Source organism: Meriones unguiculatus, chromosome 11 (assembly GCF_030254825.1).
Source record: "Meriones unguiculatus strain TT.TT164.6M chromosome 11, Bangor_MerUng_6.1, whole genome shotgun sequence".
In the NCBI taxonomy this organism is placed as follows: domain Eukaryota; kingdom Metazoa; phylum Chordata; class Mammalia; order Rodentia; family Muridae; genus Meriones; species Meriones unguiculatus.
Genome location: NC_083359.1, coordinates 91,381,295 through 91,400,696, shown reverse-complemented (window position 1 = coordinate 91,400,696; position 19,402 = coordinate 91,381,295). Strand labels below are relative to the sequence as shown.

The 19,402-nt window shown below is 39.3% G+C and overlaps 1 protein-coding gene across 1 annotated transcript in view; it reads left to right on the top strand.

The window, feature by feature from the left end:
• The window catches only part of Atf6 (activating transcription factor 6), a 165,636-nt gene that overhangs the window by 12,201 nt on the left and 134,033 nt on the right, over positions 1-19,402 (top strand). Inside the window, exons 3-6 of the mRNA XM_060364651.1 lie at positions 1,646-1,733; positions 4,708-4,814; positions 11,961-12,087; positions 12,839-13,042. Of these exons, the coding sequence (XP_060220634.1) occupies positions 1,646-1,733; positions 4,708-4,814; positions 11,961-12,087; positions 12,839-13,042 (526 nt within the window). The remainder of the gene's footprint in view (positions 1-1,645; positions 1,734-4,707; positions 4,815-11,960; positions 12,088-12,838; positions 13,043-19,402) is intronic.

The following is a 19,402-nucleotide window of genomic DNA, read 5'->3' as shown; positions in this document are numbered from 1 at the left end:
CAGCTCTTTTGTGGTCAAAATGTACAGAGATAAAAAATTGCTTAGGTCTTGGTTTGAGAAGACTTGTTTCCTTAGCATATGTTTAGTCTTAGGGGTAAGTAACCTTGTAAAAGTCATTTGACAACCTGCCTTTTTCTTTTCTTTCTTTCTTTCTTCTTTTTATTTTATTTTTATTTTTTGGAGTCATAGCTTCACACTGTACTCTTCACTGGTTTCAAGCTGGTCCTGTTGGCTTTCAGTTCCTAGCAGTCCTTTTCCCTCAGCCTTCTGAGTGCTGAAAGTATAGGCATGAACCACCATGCTGGGTCCTATTTCTTGATTTTTGCAGATACGTCAATGCTTGTGGGAAATAGTGGCATTAAGAAGCATGTGTGAGTCATGGATCTAGTCAAGTGGAACTTACCAACTTCCTTTTTGAGAACTTTGAAAATTAGTCATATTCTTATTTTTGTCTTTGATTGGTTAGAGAACTATGTAAAAACTGATATTGTAATACTTTGAGTCATCAGAATGGCTTAGTTTTTTTTTTTTTTATTCCTGCATGTATAACTAGTTGGCTTATGGAATTCTGAAGTTTGCCCCATTCTTTAATTCCTTTACCTGCTGAACTGTCTTAGTGGCCCTAAGAATGTTTTTTGGGTTTGTTTGTTGAATTCATAAAAGTTTTAGAAGCTTAAAAACACAAAATGGTAGGGGGCAAAAGAACATCCTATAGTACTTATCTTCTTGGTGACTCCTGCATTGTTTTTTTGCTATAGCTATATTCTTTCTTCTGTAGAGGGATGATAGGAATAACTACTTGTTTAAACTTGTTTTTCTTAATTACAAAGGGAAAACATCTAACTTGTCATTTTCTGAATCTATAATGGTCTGTTTCCACAGAAAAGGATAAATATGACTAATTTTTTAATTATTGAGTCTGTGCTGGGGGTTGGTCCAGTGCTATGTATTCTAATGCTAAATACTGACCCCCAAGATTTGGTTGCTATCCAGACAAGCACATTCTCATGTACAACAAGTGATGTTTTGTAAACCTTGCTCCCCAGTTTGGTTGGTTGGTTAATAAAATGAGCTAGGAGCCTATAACTGGGCAGAAGAGAAGTAGGCAGAGCTTAGGTTCTTGGGCTTAGATAAGGGACCATGAAGAGGAGAGGGAACAGCAGGAGAGGAAGCTGGAGAGAAGAAAGTCCCCATGAGATAGTGAGGACCATGAGCACATGGCTCATGAGGGCTGTCCTGATGGAACAGAAGCAGTCCAGGCAGGAACTGTTATACTGGGAAATAGCAAAATAACTAAAGGGTTGGTACCTTCTAGTTATGGTGCTTTATAGTTTATAAAATGAATCATAGTCTCTATGTCAATTATTTGGGAACTAGCTGGGGACAAGAAGCCCTCTAGAGTTTAACATTCCTTTCATAACAAGTCTGTTTCTTCTTGTAGCCATTATTGTCCTTCAGAAAACCAAAATTTCTGTGTCTCTGGGTTCTCTAAGATGTATTTGCAGTATGAAGCAATTGGCTTAGAAAATTCTTTTTATTAGGTTGCGTAGTAGCAGTTATATTATCTGTGGTAAACTGTGCCTGATAGGTTTATTTCAAGGTGTATGTATTTTATTTTAACTGTTTGCTGATTTGACACCTACAGGAAAATAATTTTGATCATCTTAATTTTGATTTGGATTTGATGCCTTGGGAGTCAGACATTTGGAGCTCCAACAGCCACTGTTGCTCAGGTAATGATATGCCTTACCTATAAATGCTCTATCTTGTCTCAAGTTATAGTTTGGTAATATTTGGAATTAAGTGGATCAGAAAATAGTGGCCAGTAGGGCTTATGAAATGAAAAGGATGAGGCTAGGGTTACCAGCAATTAGGAGCTTGATAGTGAGGTCCCTTGAATTTGATGTGTATCCTCTTGAGGGGGAGGCACTACTTGGCTAATGCTACTTTTTTTTTTTTTAAGATTTATTTGTTTATTATTTATTCAGTATTCTGCCTACATGTGTGCCTGCAGGTAAGAAGAGGACACCAGATCTCATTATAGATGTTTATAAGCCACATGTGGTTGCTGGAAATTGAATTCAGGACCTTTGGAAGAAAAGCCAGTACTCTTAGCCTCTGATCCATCTCTCCAGCCTGTACTTTTTTTAAGTTATCAAAATTTTATGACAACAGAGAGAACAGGAAATTGGATAATACGTATCATATTTGTTTTTAGTGTCAGTTACCTAAGGTGTAATGACTAACCTTTCACAGTATATTACTCAGAGCAGATCAATACACCATAAAATCCATGTTATTTGAACAGAGAATTTAACCACAGTTTTACAACACTTTACTTTGGATTTTAATGTTCAATTTTAATTTTTTAAATAATTTATTTATTTTTATTTTATATACATCGGTGCTTTGAATATATGTCTCTGTGAGAGTGGAACAGGAGTGACAGACAGTTGTGAGCTGCCATGTGGGTGCTGGGAATTGAATCCAGGTCCTTTGGAAGAGCAAACAGTGCTCTTAACCACTGAGCCATCTCTCCAAATTTTTAATTTTTAAAAATTAAAATATAAAATTTATGTGTGTGAGTGTTTTGCCTGCATGTATGTGCACTGCTGTGCATGGTGCCCAGGGAGACCGGAAGAGCGTGTCTGGTCTCCTGGAACTACACATACATGGTGTGAACCACTTTGTGGGTGCTGGGAATTGAACCTGGGTCTTTCAGAAGATTAGTCAGCTCTTAACTGCTGAGCCATCGCTCTAGCCCTAATATGCAGGTTTTTTAAAATAAAACTTACAATTCCCTTTAACCTTGGCTAACATGATTATACATGAGAGTCCATTCAGAGATTTCATTTTCTATAATTTTATGCAGCCTCTCAGCCGCTCTGGTTTTGTTCTACAGTTTTGTTATTTAAGACCAATAAGCCATCCTACTATAGGATTAAATTAGACTCTTTTATTCTTTGAAAGAAAATTATACTTTCATAACTTATAATTTTTCTTACCAATACAGCTTACCTTCTTTGTTAACTAGATATAAAAGTTATTCGCTTTAATCTCCATTAAATTTTTTCTATGTGTTTGTAATGTGTATGTATGTATGTATATATATATGTATGTACATATATCACACATACACATATACATATACACACATACACATGTATGTAGAGGCTGAAGGAATTGTGTACCCTCATTTAGAAAAAAAATTTGGGTTTATTAATTTTTTTATTTTTGTAAATGAATATTTTGTTCGCATGCACATTGTGTACCATGTAAGCACCTAGTGCCTTCAGAGGTCAGAAGAGGATGTCAGACTCTCTAGACTTGGAGTTACGGACAGTTGTGAGATTCCATGTGGGTGCTCGGATTCCAACCCAGGTCCTCTGCAAGAACAAGTGCTCATAACTGTTGCTGTCATCACTTCCTGAGTTATTTATTTAAGGCAGGGCCTCTTCCTGAACCCAAAGTGTTTTTTGTTTGTTTGTTTGTTTTTTGTCTAGGCTGCCAGCTAGTAGGCTGGCTTCGAACTTAGATGTTCGTCTGCCTCTGCCTCCAGAGTACTGAGGTTAAAGGTGTGCGCCACCACTGCCTGGCAGTGCTAATATTTTTAAGGGAGCTCGATGAGATTGGGGTGAGTATGCTAAAAAAAAAAAAAATCTGGGACAGGTTGTCATTGAGAGGGCAAAGATGACAAGAGAAAGAAAAAAAATGTCTTCCTATCTTCTAGTATACTTCCTTCTACTATCCCCCATCTATACTGTCTCAAAGAAAGCTGGCTTAGAAATATATTAATAATTAGCACTCAGATTATAGGACTTTAGGGACTGGATATTTAACCAGTGTATTTTCCCTTTTAAGTCCCCTTTTAATCTCGACTCTTTTTATTCCCTTTCATTTTATGTTTTTATTTTGCTCAATTTCTGTCTTCTCTCAGAGAATATGAGTTACATGAGTGTTCTCCAGTCCAAATTCCTGATCCATAGATTATGGGAACCTAATAAAATGCCTTTTTTTTTTTTTTTTTTTAAAGTTTCTTAGATTTAACTACACAGTAGTAAATAGGAAACTGTGCTGGGGATGTGGCTCAATGGTAAAGTGTTTACCTAGCATGCACAAAGCCTGCAGTTTGATATTCAGCAACCGTAACAACAGATAATAGCAACAGCAACAAACAAACAACCAAACAACTATAAATAAAACAGAAGCCAAAAATCTAGAGAGAATATTGAGCTTGTGTTTTCCATATCCTGTGCTGGGAGGCAGGAGCTGAGCAAGATCAATAAATGCACACAGTGAAGGCTCATAGACAGGCTTCCGATGGGGGAATGTTGACTGTTCATGTTTCTGGGTGATTGGCTTTTTGTATACGGTATAATATTGAAAACATGGGAAGTTTAAAGAGCGGAGAATGTTTTGCCTGTCTGGTTCCTCAGCCAAGAACGGAAGTAACAGCCACTGCACCCAGTTCCCTCTCTTTCTCCAGACTTTGTGCAGACGCAGCAGCTTCCTACAGGGGTAGAAGTACACTGTTTTCTCACCTTGAGCTTTTCATTAAGTGATACGTTTTTGTAACCTTCCCTCGCTACTGATTGGATTTTTACAGACCATTTTGCCGTCTTTTTAAGAGACCATTTTGCCTTTTTTACTCACTTATTCTGGATTTGTATGGATTGGTGTGTAAAACCCTTTCTCCATGTCTTTCAGTTACAGACATTAAGGCAGAGCCCCAGCCTCTTTCTCCGGCTTCCTCAAGTTGTTCAGTCTTATCTCCTCGGTCCATAGACTCTTGTTCTTCAACTCAGCATGTTCCTGTAAGTGGCTTCTCTTTTGTAATGAATTGGGTTATAATGCTATCTGGAAAATGGGAGGGAGGGGAGGTGGCAGTTGACATTCATTAAGTGTTTTGAGGAACCTTATTCTTCTGAGGCAAATGAGACTGGACAAGGGCCTTGTGGGAGTGAGAGGCCATCAGCTTCCTAGGTTTGGCTTACTCCTTTTGGTTCTTGCTTCCTCAATGCCTAATAGTGTTTGCTTATTGGTTTATTTTCTTTTCTTTCTGCACTCCACTTTCCTCTCTCTTAGAGTCTCTTTAAGGACTTGGAAGAATGTAAGATTTGTAATCGCTGAGCCATAGAATCTGGGATGGTGATCTGTTTAGTTCAGGAGCTCCCACCATTATCTTTCAAATAAGCTGAGATCTTACCAAAGTCTGATAGCTCCTTTGGAGTGCTGCCCTCTCCACCACGACAAAAGCATTGTGGTCAAGAAAAGTACTTTAAGCACTCCATTTAATTAATGGGAAAGGAAGAAAAATCAAATTAAGGTTTCATATATTTTATCTGTTGTAAGTTGAATCATCTTTATTCTGGCAAGTTCTATATTTAGCCAACTACTAAATTCTAGTGATTCTGTTCGTGTGTGTGTGTGTGTGTGTGTGTGTGTGTGTATAGATGAGAACCTTCAGGAGTTGGTTCTTTCCTTCTGCCATGTTGGAGGATCAAACAGTTCCTTAGACCTACACGGCAAGCATTTTTACCTGCTGAGTTATCATCACTCCAACCCTCTAAGATTATTATTTTTTCTTTGCCAGGCCATCATCATCTGACCTTAGGATAAAAGGCATTAGGATTTTTAAAGACTTTTTATTGGTTCTTTGTGAACTTCACATCATGTACCGCAATCCCAACCACTCCCCCACCCTTCATACCCGCCTTCCATCCTTGCAACCTTCCCCCAACAGAGAAAGAAAAAATCTTGTGCAATAGCTGTAGTATGTCACAGTGTGTCCCACAGTATTCTCTTGTTCACACTTCTTTGCTTGCAAATGTTTATTGCAATGACTTGTTGGTCTGGTACAAGGACTCTGGCTTCTGCTGCTCTCTTCTCATATCCTGTTGTTATCCTGTGTCTTAGAGATCCTGTAGTTTTGGATCTGTAGAACTGGCCCCTACACATGCACTTCAGCAGTTCATTCATGGGGTAGATGTTGGGGTGGGCCTTGGATCTGGGCCTGAGAGGTGCCTGAGCTGGTCAGCCTGCTGGCTCTCTCACTCGGCCAACTCACCGGCAATCCCCTGCTACCAGGGCCAGCTCTACCCTGCTGCCCAGGCGAGCTGCAGGACCGGATCTCCCAAGTGTTGCTGCTGGCAAGGGACATGGCCAGTTCTTCCACTCTCAGGAAGAACTCCCGGGACCAGCTCTCCTGCCTGCCATAGATGACGAGGGATGGGAAAAGGGCATCTCTACCTGTCCACATCACTGCCAAGTAGACAAGAGTCAGGGCTGGCTCTCATTCTCATACTGCCTCGTTGGCTTCATCTATGTCCCCGTTATGAGAGTCAGCTCTACTGTGCTGCCCAGGTGAGGTACAGGGCCTGCTGGGATTCTTAGCTGGTGGTCTGCTAAACCTTAGTAAAGTCATCTTCTACAAAATTGACCATGCCTTAAAACCATTAATAACTTGCAAATACCTAAAGTATGAAGTTCAAATTGTCTTGTCTGCTGGGTTCTCCAAGATCTTCTCATGTTACCTTTCTAGTCATTCCAGTCTTGCTGGGCAGTGTACTTCCCATCTTCACACTCCATTTAGCTTTAGCCCTGTGAGTTTCTTCTGAGAACTGTGTCCTGGTGTAGCCCTGTGCTAGGCACTTCCCGACACTGGCGGTGGGGTCTCTGTTCTTAAGTTTTAGGTCATTTTAAAATTTTTTTATTGAGACTTCATCTAACCTTATAGCTACTTTTCTTGTTGCTGTGACAAAACACCTGACCAAAACAGCCTAAGGAAGAAAAGGGTTATTTTGGCTCAGCCTGTCCTAGAAGGGAAGGCATGGCAGCAGGGGAATGGGGGTGCTGGCCGCATCGTGTCTGTGCTCAGAAAGCACACAGGTGAATGTCTCTGCTTTGCCTCCTTCCTCTGTTTTTGAGTCTGGGACCTCAGCCCGTGGAATGGTGCTGCCCACATTTAGTGTGGGTCTTCACCCCTCAGCCTAATCTAGAAACTGCCTTGGCAGATATGCGTAGAGATTTGTTTTCAGGGTGATTCTAGAGTCTCTCAAGTTAGTCATCAATATAAACCATCACAGTAATCAAAGGTGGCTTTGGACTTGTGGCCCTGCTGCCCCAGCATCCCACGTGCTAGGATTAGTTCTTTTAAAGTTAGAGTCTCACCGCGTTGCTCAGGCTGGGTTTCAGTGCAAGGCCGTACACTCTGTCTACCTGGGTTGCTTCTTTCATTTCTTTGTTTTGTTTTTGAGGCAGGGTTTCACTGTGTAGTCCTGGCTGGCCTGGAAGTCATTGTGGAGTCAAGCTGGTCTGGAAGTTGTAGAGATCCTTCAGCCTCTGCCTTCTAGGTGATGGGATTAAAGATGTGTGCCAGCACAACCAGTCCTGTTTTATTATTTATTATTTTTGTATTTATATAAAGCATATATAATACTTATTGTTATTTTTATTATTTTTACTACTTGTACTAGTATTATTTTTGTTGCTGCTCTTCCTCTTCCTCCTTATCCTCATCTTTTTTCCTGCCTTTTACTTTTCTTCCTCTTTTTCTTCTATTCTTCCTTCTCCTTCTATTACTCAAAAGGTTTGTTTTAAAATCATTCTTAAAGATACTTTCTAATTTTTTATTCGTGTTCTCCTGCTTACATTGCCTTTTCATTTGGAAAAATCCTAAATTTGCAAGTATGCTGTAGAGATTTTTGTCTGAGGCATTTGAGAGTCAGCTGCCCACTGCTGGACTGAACGCCAAGTCCTATAATGTCTACATCCTATGAACAAGACAACAATAATACATCTATCAAAACCAGGAACTAAGCATTAATACATATCGATAATTTCATATACAATCTCCATTTAGATTGTATCACATGCCCTAGTACTGTCCTTCAGACCAGCAAATGCATCCAGTTGTATTTGTCTTACTACTTTAATGTTCTTTATTCCGGAACAATTCTTCCTTCTTGACCTTGGTGCTTTAATGACCTTGTCATTTGTATTGCCATATGTTTCTTCAGGTTAGATTCAGATTTTGTATCTATGGCAGGAATGTTACAGAAGTGATTCTGTGTCTAGCATTTGTTTTTTTCTTTGTTTTATTTTGAGACAGGGATTCTCTGTGTAGCCTTGGCTGTTTGGCTGTCCTGGAACTTGCTCTATAGACCAGGCTGGCCTCGAACTCATAGAGATACACCTGCCTTTGCCTCCCAAGTGCGTAGATTAAAGGTGTGGGTCACCACTGCCTGGCCTGTTGTTGTTTTTTAAGATAGAGTCTCACCTAGTTCAAGCTGGCTTTAAAGTTGCTATGTAGTGGAAGACCTTTAACTGTTGATTCTCCTGCTTCCACCTCCCAAGAGCCACACACACTCTACCTTCTCATTTATTTTTGATGATGAAACTTCAGGTTGATGGCACAATTTCAGCTTTTCCTGATACTGGTTCACCTCATTCAGTATGTGATAGACTCTCAGCTATGAAGCTAATTTTTCTTCTTTTGCTAGTTGTTAGTATTTTTTGAAAAAGGTACTTTAAAACCATGTAAAAGTACTGTTCTTAAAAAAAACGAATATTTACTTTTTTTATATTGTGTGTGTGATGTATGTGTGTTCATGGATGGGTCATACTCTTTGTGCCATGTGGGTTCTGGGGATTGAATTCAGTATCTTTACTCACCATCTCTCCTGCTCAAATGTACTGTTCTTTGTCCACCTTTGTATTACTCAGATATTTAGTAATATTAATGTTGACTCACTGTTTCCCATTTCACGTAGCTGGAACCCATTGCTATGATTATTTATTCTGTTTCTTGTGTTTTCTTATATTTAGCTGCTAGGAGTCTCTTTCTATTACTCCTGTGATCCTTTTGTTTCCATTGGGCATAGCCACCTTACATCAAGGCTTGCTCCTGGGCCTCACCCTTGCCCTGACTTCTTAAATCCCTTGTGAATGCTTTCCCTACCCAGCTGGTGCACTGACAATTCCACCCCCCCCCCCCAGGCATGGAAGGTGGTCTTGTAGCCCCATCTAGTGGCTAATGGTTGAATTATTCAGGAAGGCATATTTTCTATGTGATGGTTAATATAAATTTATCATAAGGTAAAGATAGATCTCAGATCTATTTGAAATTGCCTTACTGTGTGATGTAAGACACAGGCTCGGTTTTATGTATCTTCAAATTATTATTAAAAGATTTATTCCCATATCGTTTATTAAAAGTTCATTTTCCCCCTCATTGATTTTCAGTTAAAGGCATGCACTCAAACTTTGGGCAGAGTGCAGGGAATCTTATGAAAGAAGGGGTAGATAGAAAGATGTGGAGGGGACAGGAACTCCACAAGGAGAGCAACAGAACCAAAAAATCTGGGCACAGGGGTCTTTTGTGAGACTGATACTTCAAACAAGGACCATGCATGGAGATAACTTAGAACCCCTGCACAGTTGTAGTCCATGGCAGCTCAGTGTCCAAGAGGGTTTCCCAGTGATAGGAACAGGGACTGTCTCTGTCCTGAACTCATGGGCTGGCTCTTTGATCACCTCCCCCTGAGGGGGGAGCAGCCTTACCAGTCCACAGACGAAGACAATGAAGCCAGTCCTGATAAGACCTGATAAGCTAGGGTCAGATAAAAGGGGAGGAGGACCTTCCCTATCATTAGACTGGGGTAGGGGCATAGGAGAAGAAGAGGAAGGGAGAATGGGATTGGGAGGGGATGGAGGAGGGGGCTTCAGCTGGGATACAAAGTGAATAAACTATAATTAATAAAAATAAAATAAAAAATTTTAAATAAATGTATTTATACAAATGGTATTATATTAGATCTTCTGTTTAAATATTTCTTTATTGATTTATGTTTTGAGTTTTGAGACAAAGTCTTGCCTTGCTATTCATCTAGACTTTAACCCATGATCCTTTTCTTTAGCTACTTGAATGGTGAGATTATAGGTGTGTATTTGGCTTGTGTTCACTTTTAAAGATTATTCATATTGCTCTGTATACATATGTTGCATGTAACTTCACATTTCAGAAAGCATTCATTGTATTTTACCCATACCATGAAAAACGTAAAAATATTCTCTTGCGGACTTGTGTCAGAATCCCTCTGGAATGTGTATCCAGGAGGATAAAAGTGGGGTATAGGCTACAGATACTCAATTCGAAGAGCCTTGGAATGTTTCTGCTAAGGCTTGATGTTATCCAATTTTCTGGTTTTAGCCAGATGGCAAGTCCTTTTTGTTATTATTTAATTTTCATTTCTTTGATTATTGATCATTTTCAGACTGACTCTAGTTTCCTGATGTGTCTTTGATCTTGTATAAATTCTTTGTTCCTGTCTTTTAATAGTTTTTCTACAGATTTTCTGTCCTGTGTTATTTGGAAGCATCAAATGCATGGTTGAGGTATTAGACTGTTAGTGGCCCCTGCATGTCTGCTGGCGTGTAAGGAGGCCGGTTCCTAAGGAATACCTAACCATGTGAGGCAGTTCTCACCAGTTGGGTGCCTGACCAGAGAGCCCCAGGGAGCCCCGCCTGCACCTTTCCAGCACTGGGATTACAAGTGTGAGAGGGCAAGCGGTTTATTGAGCCATCTCTCTAGTTTCAAACTCTTGCTGAGTATAGGCATTGCTAACCTCATTTCCCCATTAACTATCAACTTTATAGTCTTTATTAAGTAGAAATTCTTATTTCCAGTTACTCAGATTCCCCAGGTCACCACACACATGCACGTGCACACACACACACACACACTCACACACACACACTCCTTTTCTTCTCAGCTTAATTTTGAAGTCTTTTTTTAAAAAAGATTTTCTTTTAGATTTTTAAATTTTATTGTACGTGTATAAGTATTTTGTCTACATGCATGTATGTGCACCACATGTATGCCTGCTGTCTGCAGAGGTCAGAAGAGAGTGTCAGATACCCCAAAGTGGAGTTACAGATGGTTGCAAGCCGTCATGTGGGCGCTGGGACCTGAACTGGGTCATTTCCAAGAACAAGTGCTCTTTGCTGCTGAGCCAGCTCCAGGCCCAACTTTGAAGTTTTAAAAAGTTCTTTTGTGCTTGTAGGCCACAGAGATCGTTTCCTGCATTTTCTTATAGTAACCAGATGGTTATCTTTCACAGTTAGATTTTCAGTGCCTTTTGAGCCTACTGTACTATGTGTTGTTACTATGGGGGAGTCTTAATTTTTCTTACGTTGCTCTAACAAAGTATGACAGATCCACTGAAAATTAAAAGACACTTGTTAAATGTTAATGTCATTCTAATACATCTTTAAATTATTTGTTTACCCATTAAATAACCCTGTTTATTTTAAGATTAAAGTTTCTTTAAAATATTGTAGAAGTCAGTTGATCAAAAAGATTGAGACTTACTTTGCTTTTGAGATTCCCGTTTTTAAAGACTTTATCTATCTGTCTTTCTGTCTATCATGCATATAATGTCTGCGTATATGTTTCCCTGCGTGCCAGAAGAAGGCACTAAATCTCATTATAGATGGTTGTGAGCTACCATGTTGTTTCTGGGAATTGAACTCTGGGCCTCTGGAAGAGTAGGCAGTGCCCTTAACCTCTGAGCCATCTCTCCAACCCCTGCTTTTGAGATCCTTTCAAGGCTGAATAAAAGAAATGGAAACGGATATTAATCGTAGCTCTAGTTTTATGATGATAAGTAAATGTGTGTATGACATAAACCAAGTAAGATTCAAAGTCTGAGGGAAGAGGTGGGGAAACAGATTACTGATGTCTGTGTAATACGTGAGTGAGATGTACAGATGTTGCCTTGTGAGTTCCTTTCCTTTGGGGCTGATGAGTGTGGACTTAATCAGTAGTCACTTAGTAGTACATCTTCGCTTTAAGTTGTCTTGCATCACCTTTTGTTTACATGTGATCTTGTTCTCTTTCTAAGTAATTGTTGTTCAGACATTATCCTGTTGGACATTAATTTGTTTCTGTTTTGCTGCAGGAGGAGTTGGATTTGTCTTCTAGTTCCCAGTCTCCCCTTTCCTTATATGGTGAAAGCTGTCATAGCCCTTCCTCAGTGGAGCCACTGAAGGAAGACAAGCCTGTCATTGGTCCTGGAAACAAAACTGGTATCTGTCTCTCTCTCAGTTTTTGTTATTTCTATTTTAGACAACTTCGGTTCCATTTTTAAAAGGCAAATATTGGATTAAGCATATGTTTACTAAACAGGCTTGTGTTTTATCTTATGTGTATGGGTTTTTTATCTGCATGTATGTCTCTGAACAAAGTACATGCCTCCTGCCCCAAAAGGCCAAAAGAGGGCTTCAAGTACCCTGGAACTGGAATTATAGACAGTTGTAACATGTTCCAGGTCCTCAGAGTAACCAGCATTCTTAATTGCTGAGCCATCTCTTCAGCTCCTAAATTAGTATATCTTATTTTGTTGTTGTTATGAATGATAGCTGTGAAGAGGACTAGGGAACAAAACCTTTTGTAATGTTTTTTTTTTTTTTTTTGTCTTCATAGAGGAAAAATAGTTAAAGTAGACTTAGAGTCCATCATCTTCAGGAGAAGTTGTAAAGGTCCAGTTAAATACAGAGTGTGAGAGGTGGTGACTCCTGCCTCATTAAGCTGTAGGCCTTATTCAATAATTTTAGCATTATACTTTACCAGTTCATGTTCCCCATTCCCCAAACCGCAGAATGGATGATCTCAGACTGAGGAGTTTTCTTCAGTCCACATAGTTACAGAATAGCTGTGTTTAAGCTCATTGATAATTGTTACTCAGAAGTCAAGATAATGCAGAGAGGAAAGTATGTAATATGATACGTTTTCTTAATTTTTTTCACATTGATTTGAAGTTTTGTTTTTTTACTCCAGAACATGGGCTAACTCCAAAGAAAAAAGTCCAGATGAGTTCAAAACCTTCAGTTCAGCCCAAGCCTTTATTACTTCCAGCAGCACCCAAGACGCAAACAAATGCCAGTGTTCCAGCAAAAACCATCATCATTCAGGCGCTCCCAGCCCTGCTGCCTCTGGCGAAGCAGCAATCCATTATCAGTATACAGCCTGCACCCACTAAAGGTACCTGCGTAGACCGTGATGCTCTGTGTTCGTTAGAAAGCAATAAGGCTTATATCACATGATTTATTTTAATTTGGGTTAAAATTTTTGAACATGTGCCATTGTGTCAGGAAATTTCTTTGATTCTGAGGATATTAAAGAGATGACTAATGTGGTTCCTGTCCCTGTAGAGACAGAGCTCTACAGATCGTATCTGTTGCTTCTTTTTTTCTTACAGCTTTCATTGTGGTAATATCTCTATTCAAGATGCCATTTTTAATTTTTGTTTTTTTGTGTGTTTGAGGCAGATTCTCACTATATAGCCTTTACTGGCCTGGAACTCTATCAGTAGACCAGGCTGGCCTCAGGTCAGCAGAGAGCTGCCTGCTTTTGCCTCCTGTGTGCTGTACCGCATTGAAGGGCTGCACCACACTTGGCTGAGGCTTTGGTATTAATATTAGGAATCCACTTACAATAAAGACGGAAATTCGGGAGACTTTCTTATATCACCACTTTATTCTAAGATTATTGTGAGCGCAACAGAACCAGAAAATTTGAACACAGGGGTCTTCTCAGAGACTCATACTCCAACCAAGCACCAGGCATGGAGATAACCTAGAACCCCTGCACAGATGTAGCCCATGGCAGTTTAGTGTCCAAGTGGGTTCCATAGTAATGGGAAGAGGGACTGCCTCTGACATAATCTGATTGGCCTGCTCTTTGATTACCTCCCCCTGACGGGGGAGCAGTCTTATGAGGCCACAGAAGATGACAATGCAGCCACTTCTGATGTGATCTGATAGACTAAGATCAGAAGGAAGGAGAGGAGGGACATCCCTTATCAGTGGACTTGGGGAGGGGCATGCGTGAAGAAGGGAGAGAGAGGGTGGGACCGGGAGGAGAGGGGGAGAGGCTTATGGGGGGATACAAAGTGAATAAAGTATAATTAATAAAATAAAATTTTTAAAAAAAGTAAAAAAAAAGGATTATTGTGGCTGTGACCCTTTTGTTTTGTTTTGAAGTGGTGAATAGAATTTAAAATAATAAGGACCATTTCAAATCAAGTACGTGTTGAGCAATAAATCTGGCTTTTAATTTCTGAGGAGACTGTGCAGTTTGGCAAGTAATGTGCTAAACTAGGTTTTAGAAGATGGGACTGTTGCCAACTAGCTCAGAATTGCTCTATTTCTGCACTGCTTGCTACCTAGCTCAGAATTGTTGTTTTTCAGTATTTTATCCACCAGATGGCCTCATGTACTTATGTTCCTACGAAAAAGTTAGTTGACTAGCAAAAGAAATTTTGCTAGGTTTGAAGAGTTGTTAATCTTGAGATAAAGGACATGTCTTAGGCAGCTTAGTCATCGCTGTGCTTACCCTGATCTGTGGTACATATGGCTATGAGAAAATTTATGCAGTATTCATTACTCAGGATTGAATTTATTGGTACCAATTAGCAGTAGCATTTAATAGGGCGTGTGTAAGTGAAAATCAAAGCCATGTTTGCTTTTATGGCCATATTTGTATTTATGGATAGTTAGTTTATTTTTCTGGAACATGGTTTCAATGGGGGAGGATTCATAGACTTGATTTTGACCATGGGCAACAGGACAATGATAAAAAGAACCAGAGAAAAGAATGGATGTATGGGTAGAAACCTAGCCCTAACAAAGGAATAAAACGAATAGACAAAACACTTTGAAATGTCTTGCCTCCGTTCAGGACCAACACTCCTATGTGTTTTTTAAATAGGAAAAATAGCAAACCTGTTTTAGGTGTCTTGGGATTTGTAAGTGGATGTTAAGAGTTCATGAACTCTTTGAAATAAGGCACAAGATTTAGTGTATATTCACTAGTATATATGGGGTTTTAGGAATAGTACCTAAAACTTCTACCAAGGCCTCAAAATTATTTGTGTCTTTCCAAAGGCTAAAAATGTAAGTTCATGAAGAACCTCATTATAGTTCTCACAGCTGTTAAAACACTTGTATAAAAAGTCACAGTATGATGTTAGCATGGCATACAGAGGGAGTGCCCTCAAGAATGTGCTTTAAACTGTTGGCTGTGTTTGTATGATAAGAGATCTTTTTGGTTTTATTTTTTTGTTTTGCAAGACAGGGTTTCTCTGTGTAGCTCTGGCTCTTCTGGAACTCACTCTGTAGTCTAGCTGGCCTTGAACTCAGAGATCCTTGAGCCTCTGCCTCCTGAGTGCTGGGATTAAATCTATGTGCCACCAGCACCAGCTAAAATCTTTACTTATAGCAAGAAACAGATTGTTCTTTTCTAAGTAGCTTATCAGTTCCAGAAATTAAAATCAGACATTCTAACTTCAATTAATTCATATGATCTGTAGACTATTTTTTGATAAGCATGTGCCAATAAAAATTTTTTTAATAATATAATCCATGGATTTTGGTATTACTATTATAATCTACAGATTAGGTATGTGTGTTTCAAACTTTTTCCCCCTTAATTTGAAATTAGAATGAGAAGAAGAAAGGGCTGGGGAGATGGCAAAGTCAGTAAAACGCTTGCCACATAAGCATGAGGACCTGAGTTCAGATTCCTAGCACCCACATCAAAAGCTGGGTGCTCTAGTACCTATCTGAGGGCAGGCAGAGCCCTGGAAGTCACTGGCCACCCTGTCTAGCTAAATTGATAAACTCCAGTTTCAGTGAGAGACCTGTCTCAAAAAATAAAGTGGCAAGCCACTGAAGAAGATACCCAGCATCAACTTCTGGTCTCGACACACATGTGCACACACATGAAAACCTATTCTTGTATGTACCACATGGGTAAAAAGGTGTAATCTCTAAGTTTTAAGTTCAGATTCTCTAGTGTGAGGTTAAAGTGCTTCAAAATTGGAATCCAGCTTAGTTTTCCAACTTTATTTCATTATTTTCTACAAACCTTTGTGCCAGACTAACTAACCTGGCATTGTCTCTTGAATTCTGCCAGCCTGAGTTATTTTTCTACGTAGTTTTGCTTCTAAGTCTTCTGTGGCCTGTAAGAATGTTATAAGTAGTTCAGTTGAAAGATGGTTAAAACCTAGGATATCTGAAAATGTAGAAGCAGGATGGGAAGTCACGCTGTTAACAAAGTCTAGCATTGTAAGGGTTGGTAATTAATGGTGTGTGTGTGTGTGTGTGTGTAAGGAAGGATTATGAAGGATAGAGAAGAAAGTCTCTTGGGTGACTTCTTTGTTTCTGTCAGACTTTTTTTGATAATACCAGAAATCACTGAAATTAAGAGCTACATAGAGAGTAACATCTAGTAAGAGGCTGCCAGAGTGAAGTCAAGTGGTCTGGCTGGCCAAGTCTTGGTAATTAATTATGAAGTAATTAATTATGATATTTCTTCTAAAAATGATGAAATATAATCAGTTTTATCCTCAGAATTAATTTATATAGTTGCATAACAATTATGAGAGCTAATGAGTCATTAATACATGCAAGCTACTGTTAAACAGAAAAAGTGTTAATAATGAATGTATGCCAAGCTGCTATTATGTGTCAGCCATTCTTCTAAGTGCTTAAAGCATTATCTTATTAATAGTTACATGGCTCTCAGGATATGTATCCAGATTTTCATTTTATAGATGAGAAAACGGTGCAAAGGAATTTTTGATCAAATTGACACAAGTATGTTATTTTAGACAAAGTAGATATTCCATAAATTTTTGGTATATAGTTTGAAATCTTTGAATAAAGTTAAAAAGTCAGTGGTTGTACATAGAAGTATTCAGTATTGAATGCAGCTGTCTTCCATGAAAGGGATTTGCATGTAATGCTTGAGAGGATTTTGAGCATGCCAAAATGCTCAACCCTTTGGTGTGTTGTGTTTTATGTGTTTCCATACCAGGAACAGTCGTCACTGTGTTCAGCTGCTAACTGCTGAAGGCCCCAAACAGTCCTTTTTTGCATTTTGTCTGCGGTTTGGTCAGCAATTAGCAAGTAACTATGAGAGTTTTGGTTTTGAATGTATTATAATGGAAATTTAGTGGTTCTTGCCATTCTGTCTTGAACTTAAACATGCCTAGAGGATCCTTGATTAAAATAAAGTGAAGACTGTTGGAAGCGTTAGGGAGTAAGAGCTTGAATATAGCACGGAATAAAGGAAGCAGCAGTGGGCTGGTAGGATGTGAGCCGTATTTGGTATACAGACTGCCGTAGTAATCATTCATCGCTCCAAGATGCAGTTCTTTTGACTGGGAGATAGGGATGGTGGCACAGTGGACAGTAAGATTTGGATTGTTAGCCACACATGGTGGCCTGTAATCCCAGCAGAGGCAGGTGGATCTCTGTGAGTTCGAGGCCAGTCTAGTTTACAGAGGGAGTCAGGACAGCCAAGGCTACACAGAGAGAACCTGTCTCAAAAAAAAAAAAAAGGATTTGGATCATTTTTCTTTTTTTTCTGTTCTGTTCCTCCCCCCCCCCCCATAGGAATTGAACCTAGGGCCTTGTTCATACTTGGCAAGTGCTCTATCACTGACCTTTGTACAACTCCAGCCTTTTAATCTTTTATTTTGCGATAAAGTCTCATTAAGTTGTTTAGGCTAGCCTTGAATTCTCTCTGTGACCCTGGTTGGCCTTGAACTTGTGATCCTCTCCCTTAGCCGCCTTCTGGGATTATAGTCCTGTACCGCCAGGACCAGTTTTGACTTATTTTTAAGAATTAGTGTTAAGGACTATTATAGATATTCACAGGTGTTATTTATCGGTGCTCTAGATCTGTACCTGGGTCTGATCCTTTTGGAAGTAAGTCTATATGGTTCTTATCCCCTCTGTTCCTTGAATAGTGCTTGGAGGGGAGGTTTTTGTTTTTTGTTTTTTTTTTTTTTAAATTATAATTTTAAGCTTAGAAGGCATTGAATATTGTTTCTGAAAATGTTGTTCTCTTCTTCAAGTATTGGTTTGTGTCAGTGGTTCTGTAGACCATGGACCCTGGAATGTGTGTGCTGGGGTGATGGGAATGGATAGGAGAGCAATGGCCTTATAGCGTTTTGCAAGTCATCATCAAATCTCGATTTGTTGCAGGCTCTTACTGTAGATCAAATAATTTGTTTTATTTATATTTGCATAGTTTTAAAAAATTGTGGCTATATTTTTGGTTAGTAAACTGCAAATTCATTTTGTTTGGTTATTTTTTGATTATCTTGGTTTTGAGGTGGTGTCTTAATACATAACCCAAGGCTGGCTTTGAACTCAAAAATCTTTCTATCTCTGACTCCCAAGTGTTTAGATTCATAGCCCATACACTGTTATGCCCAATAAAAATTCATTTGAAACCATATCTAAATTTTTTTAAAGCTAATTTATTTTTATTCTATGTGCTCTGATGTTTTGTCTGCATGTATGTTTGTGTGAAGGTGTCAGATCTTGGAGTTACAGACAGTTGTGAGCTGCCATGTTGGTGCAGGGAATTGAACTCCAGTCATCTGGCAGAGCAGTCAGTACTCTTAATGGCAGAGCCATTTCTCCAGCCCCCATAGCTAAGTTCTTATAGCCTTTTCTCATTATGCATTTTCTCAGTCCATAGAAACTGACAGACAACCATGATTATCGCGCAGTTAAGTTGTTTCTTTCATGTTAAAGAAGAGTACTCTTCGGGCTTGGTGGTATGTTCCTGTCATCTCAACACTTGGGAAGCTGAAGCTAGAGGATTATGAGTTGAGGCTAGCCTGGGCTGCGTAGCAGGTTGCAGGCCAGCTTTGATCTGCATAGATCCTGTCTCAGAACCTCCTGGGTTTAGGGATAGAGGCTTACCTAGCATGTGCAAGACTCCAGGGTATTCAGAGCCTCCTGGGTTTAGGGATAGAGGCTTACCTAGCATGTGCAAGACTCCAGGGTATTCAGAACCTCCTGGGTTTAGGGATAGAGGCTTACCTAGCATGTGCAAGACTCCAGGGTATTCAGAGTTAGGAGTCCTTGCTTCAGCTTTACGTTAAGTGAGTGTATCCTTTTCCTGCCAGATTGACTTAATGTCTTATTCAGTGTTGTTTAAAACCCAGTCTTTGTCATATATTCTTTATGTTTTTCTTTTATTTGTGTATATGGCCTAAGCATATATTTACATTTCTGCCATTAACCCGTTTCTCCATTTTATGTGAATTTATTTAACAACAGAAGGTCAGTTCAGGGGAATACAAGAGGATAAATGTGTTTGACAGTGTTATGCCCCAGTAAATTGTATGTCTTTCAAATTTATGAAATTAGCTTTACAATCTCTTTACAAACTCAGTACTTATCAATAGTAATAACAGAATTGGGAAAAATTGGTAACATTTGAATTCTACGTCTGGTCTGCCTTTTGAGGTCACTGAAACAAAGAATTGTATAAATGTGATCTTTTTTTAACCAAGACAGATGTTCTCAACAAACAGGT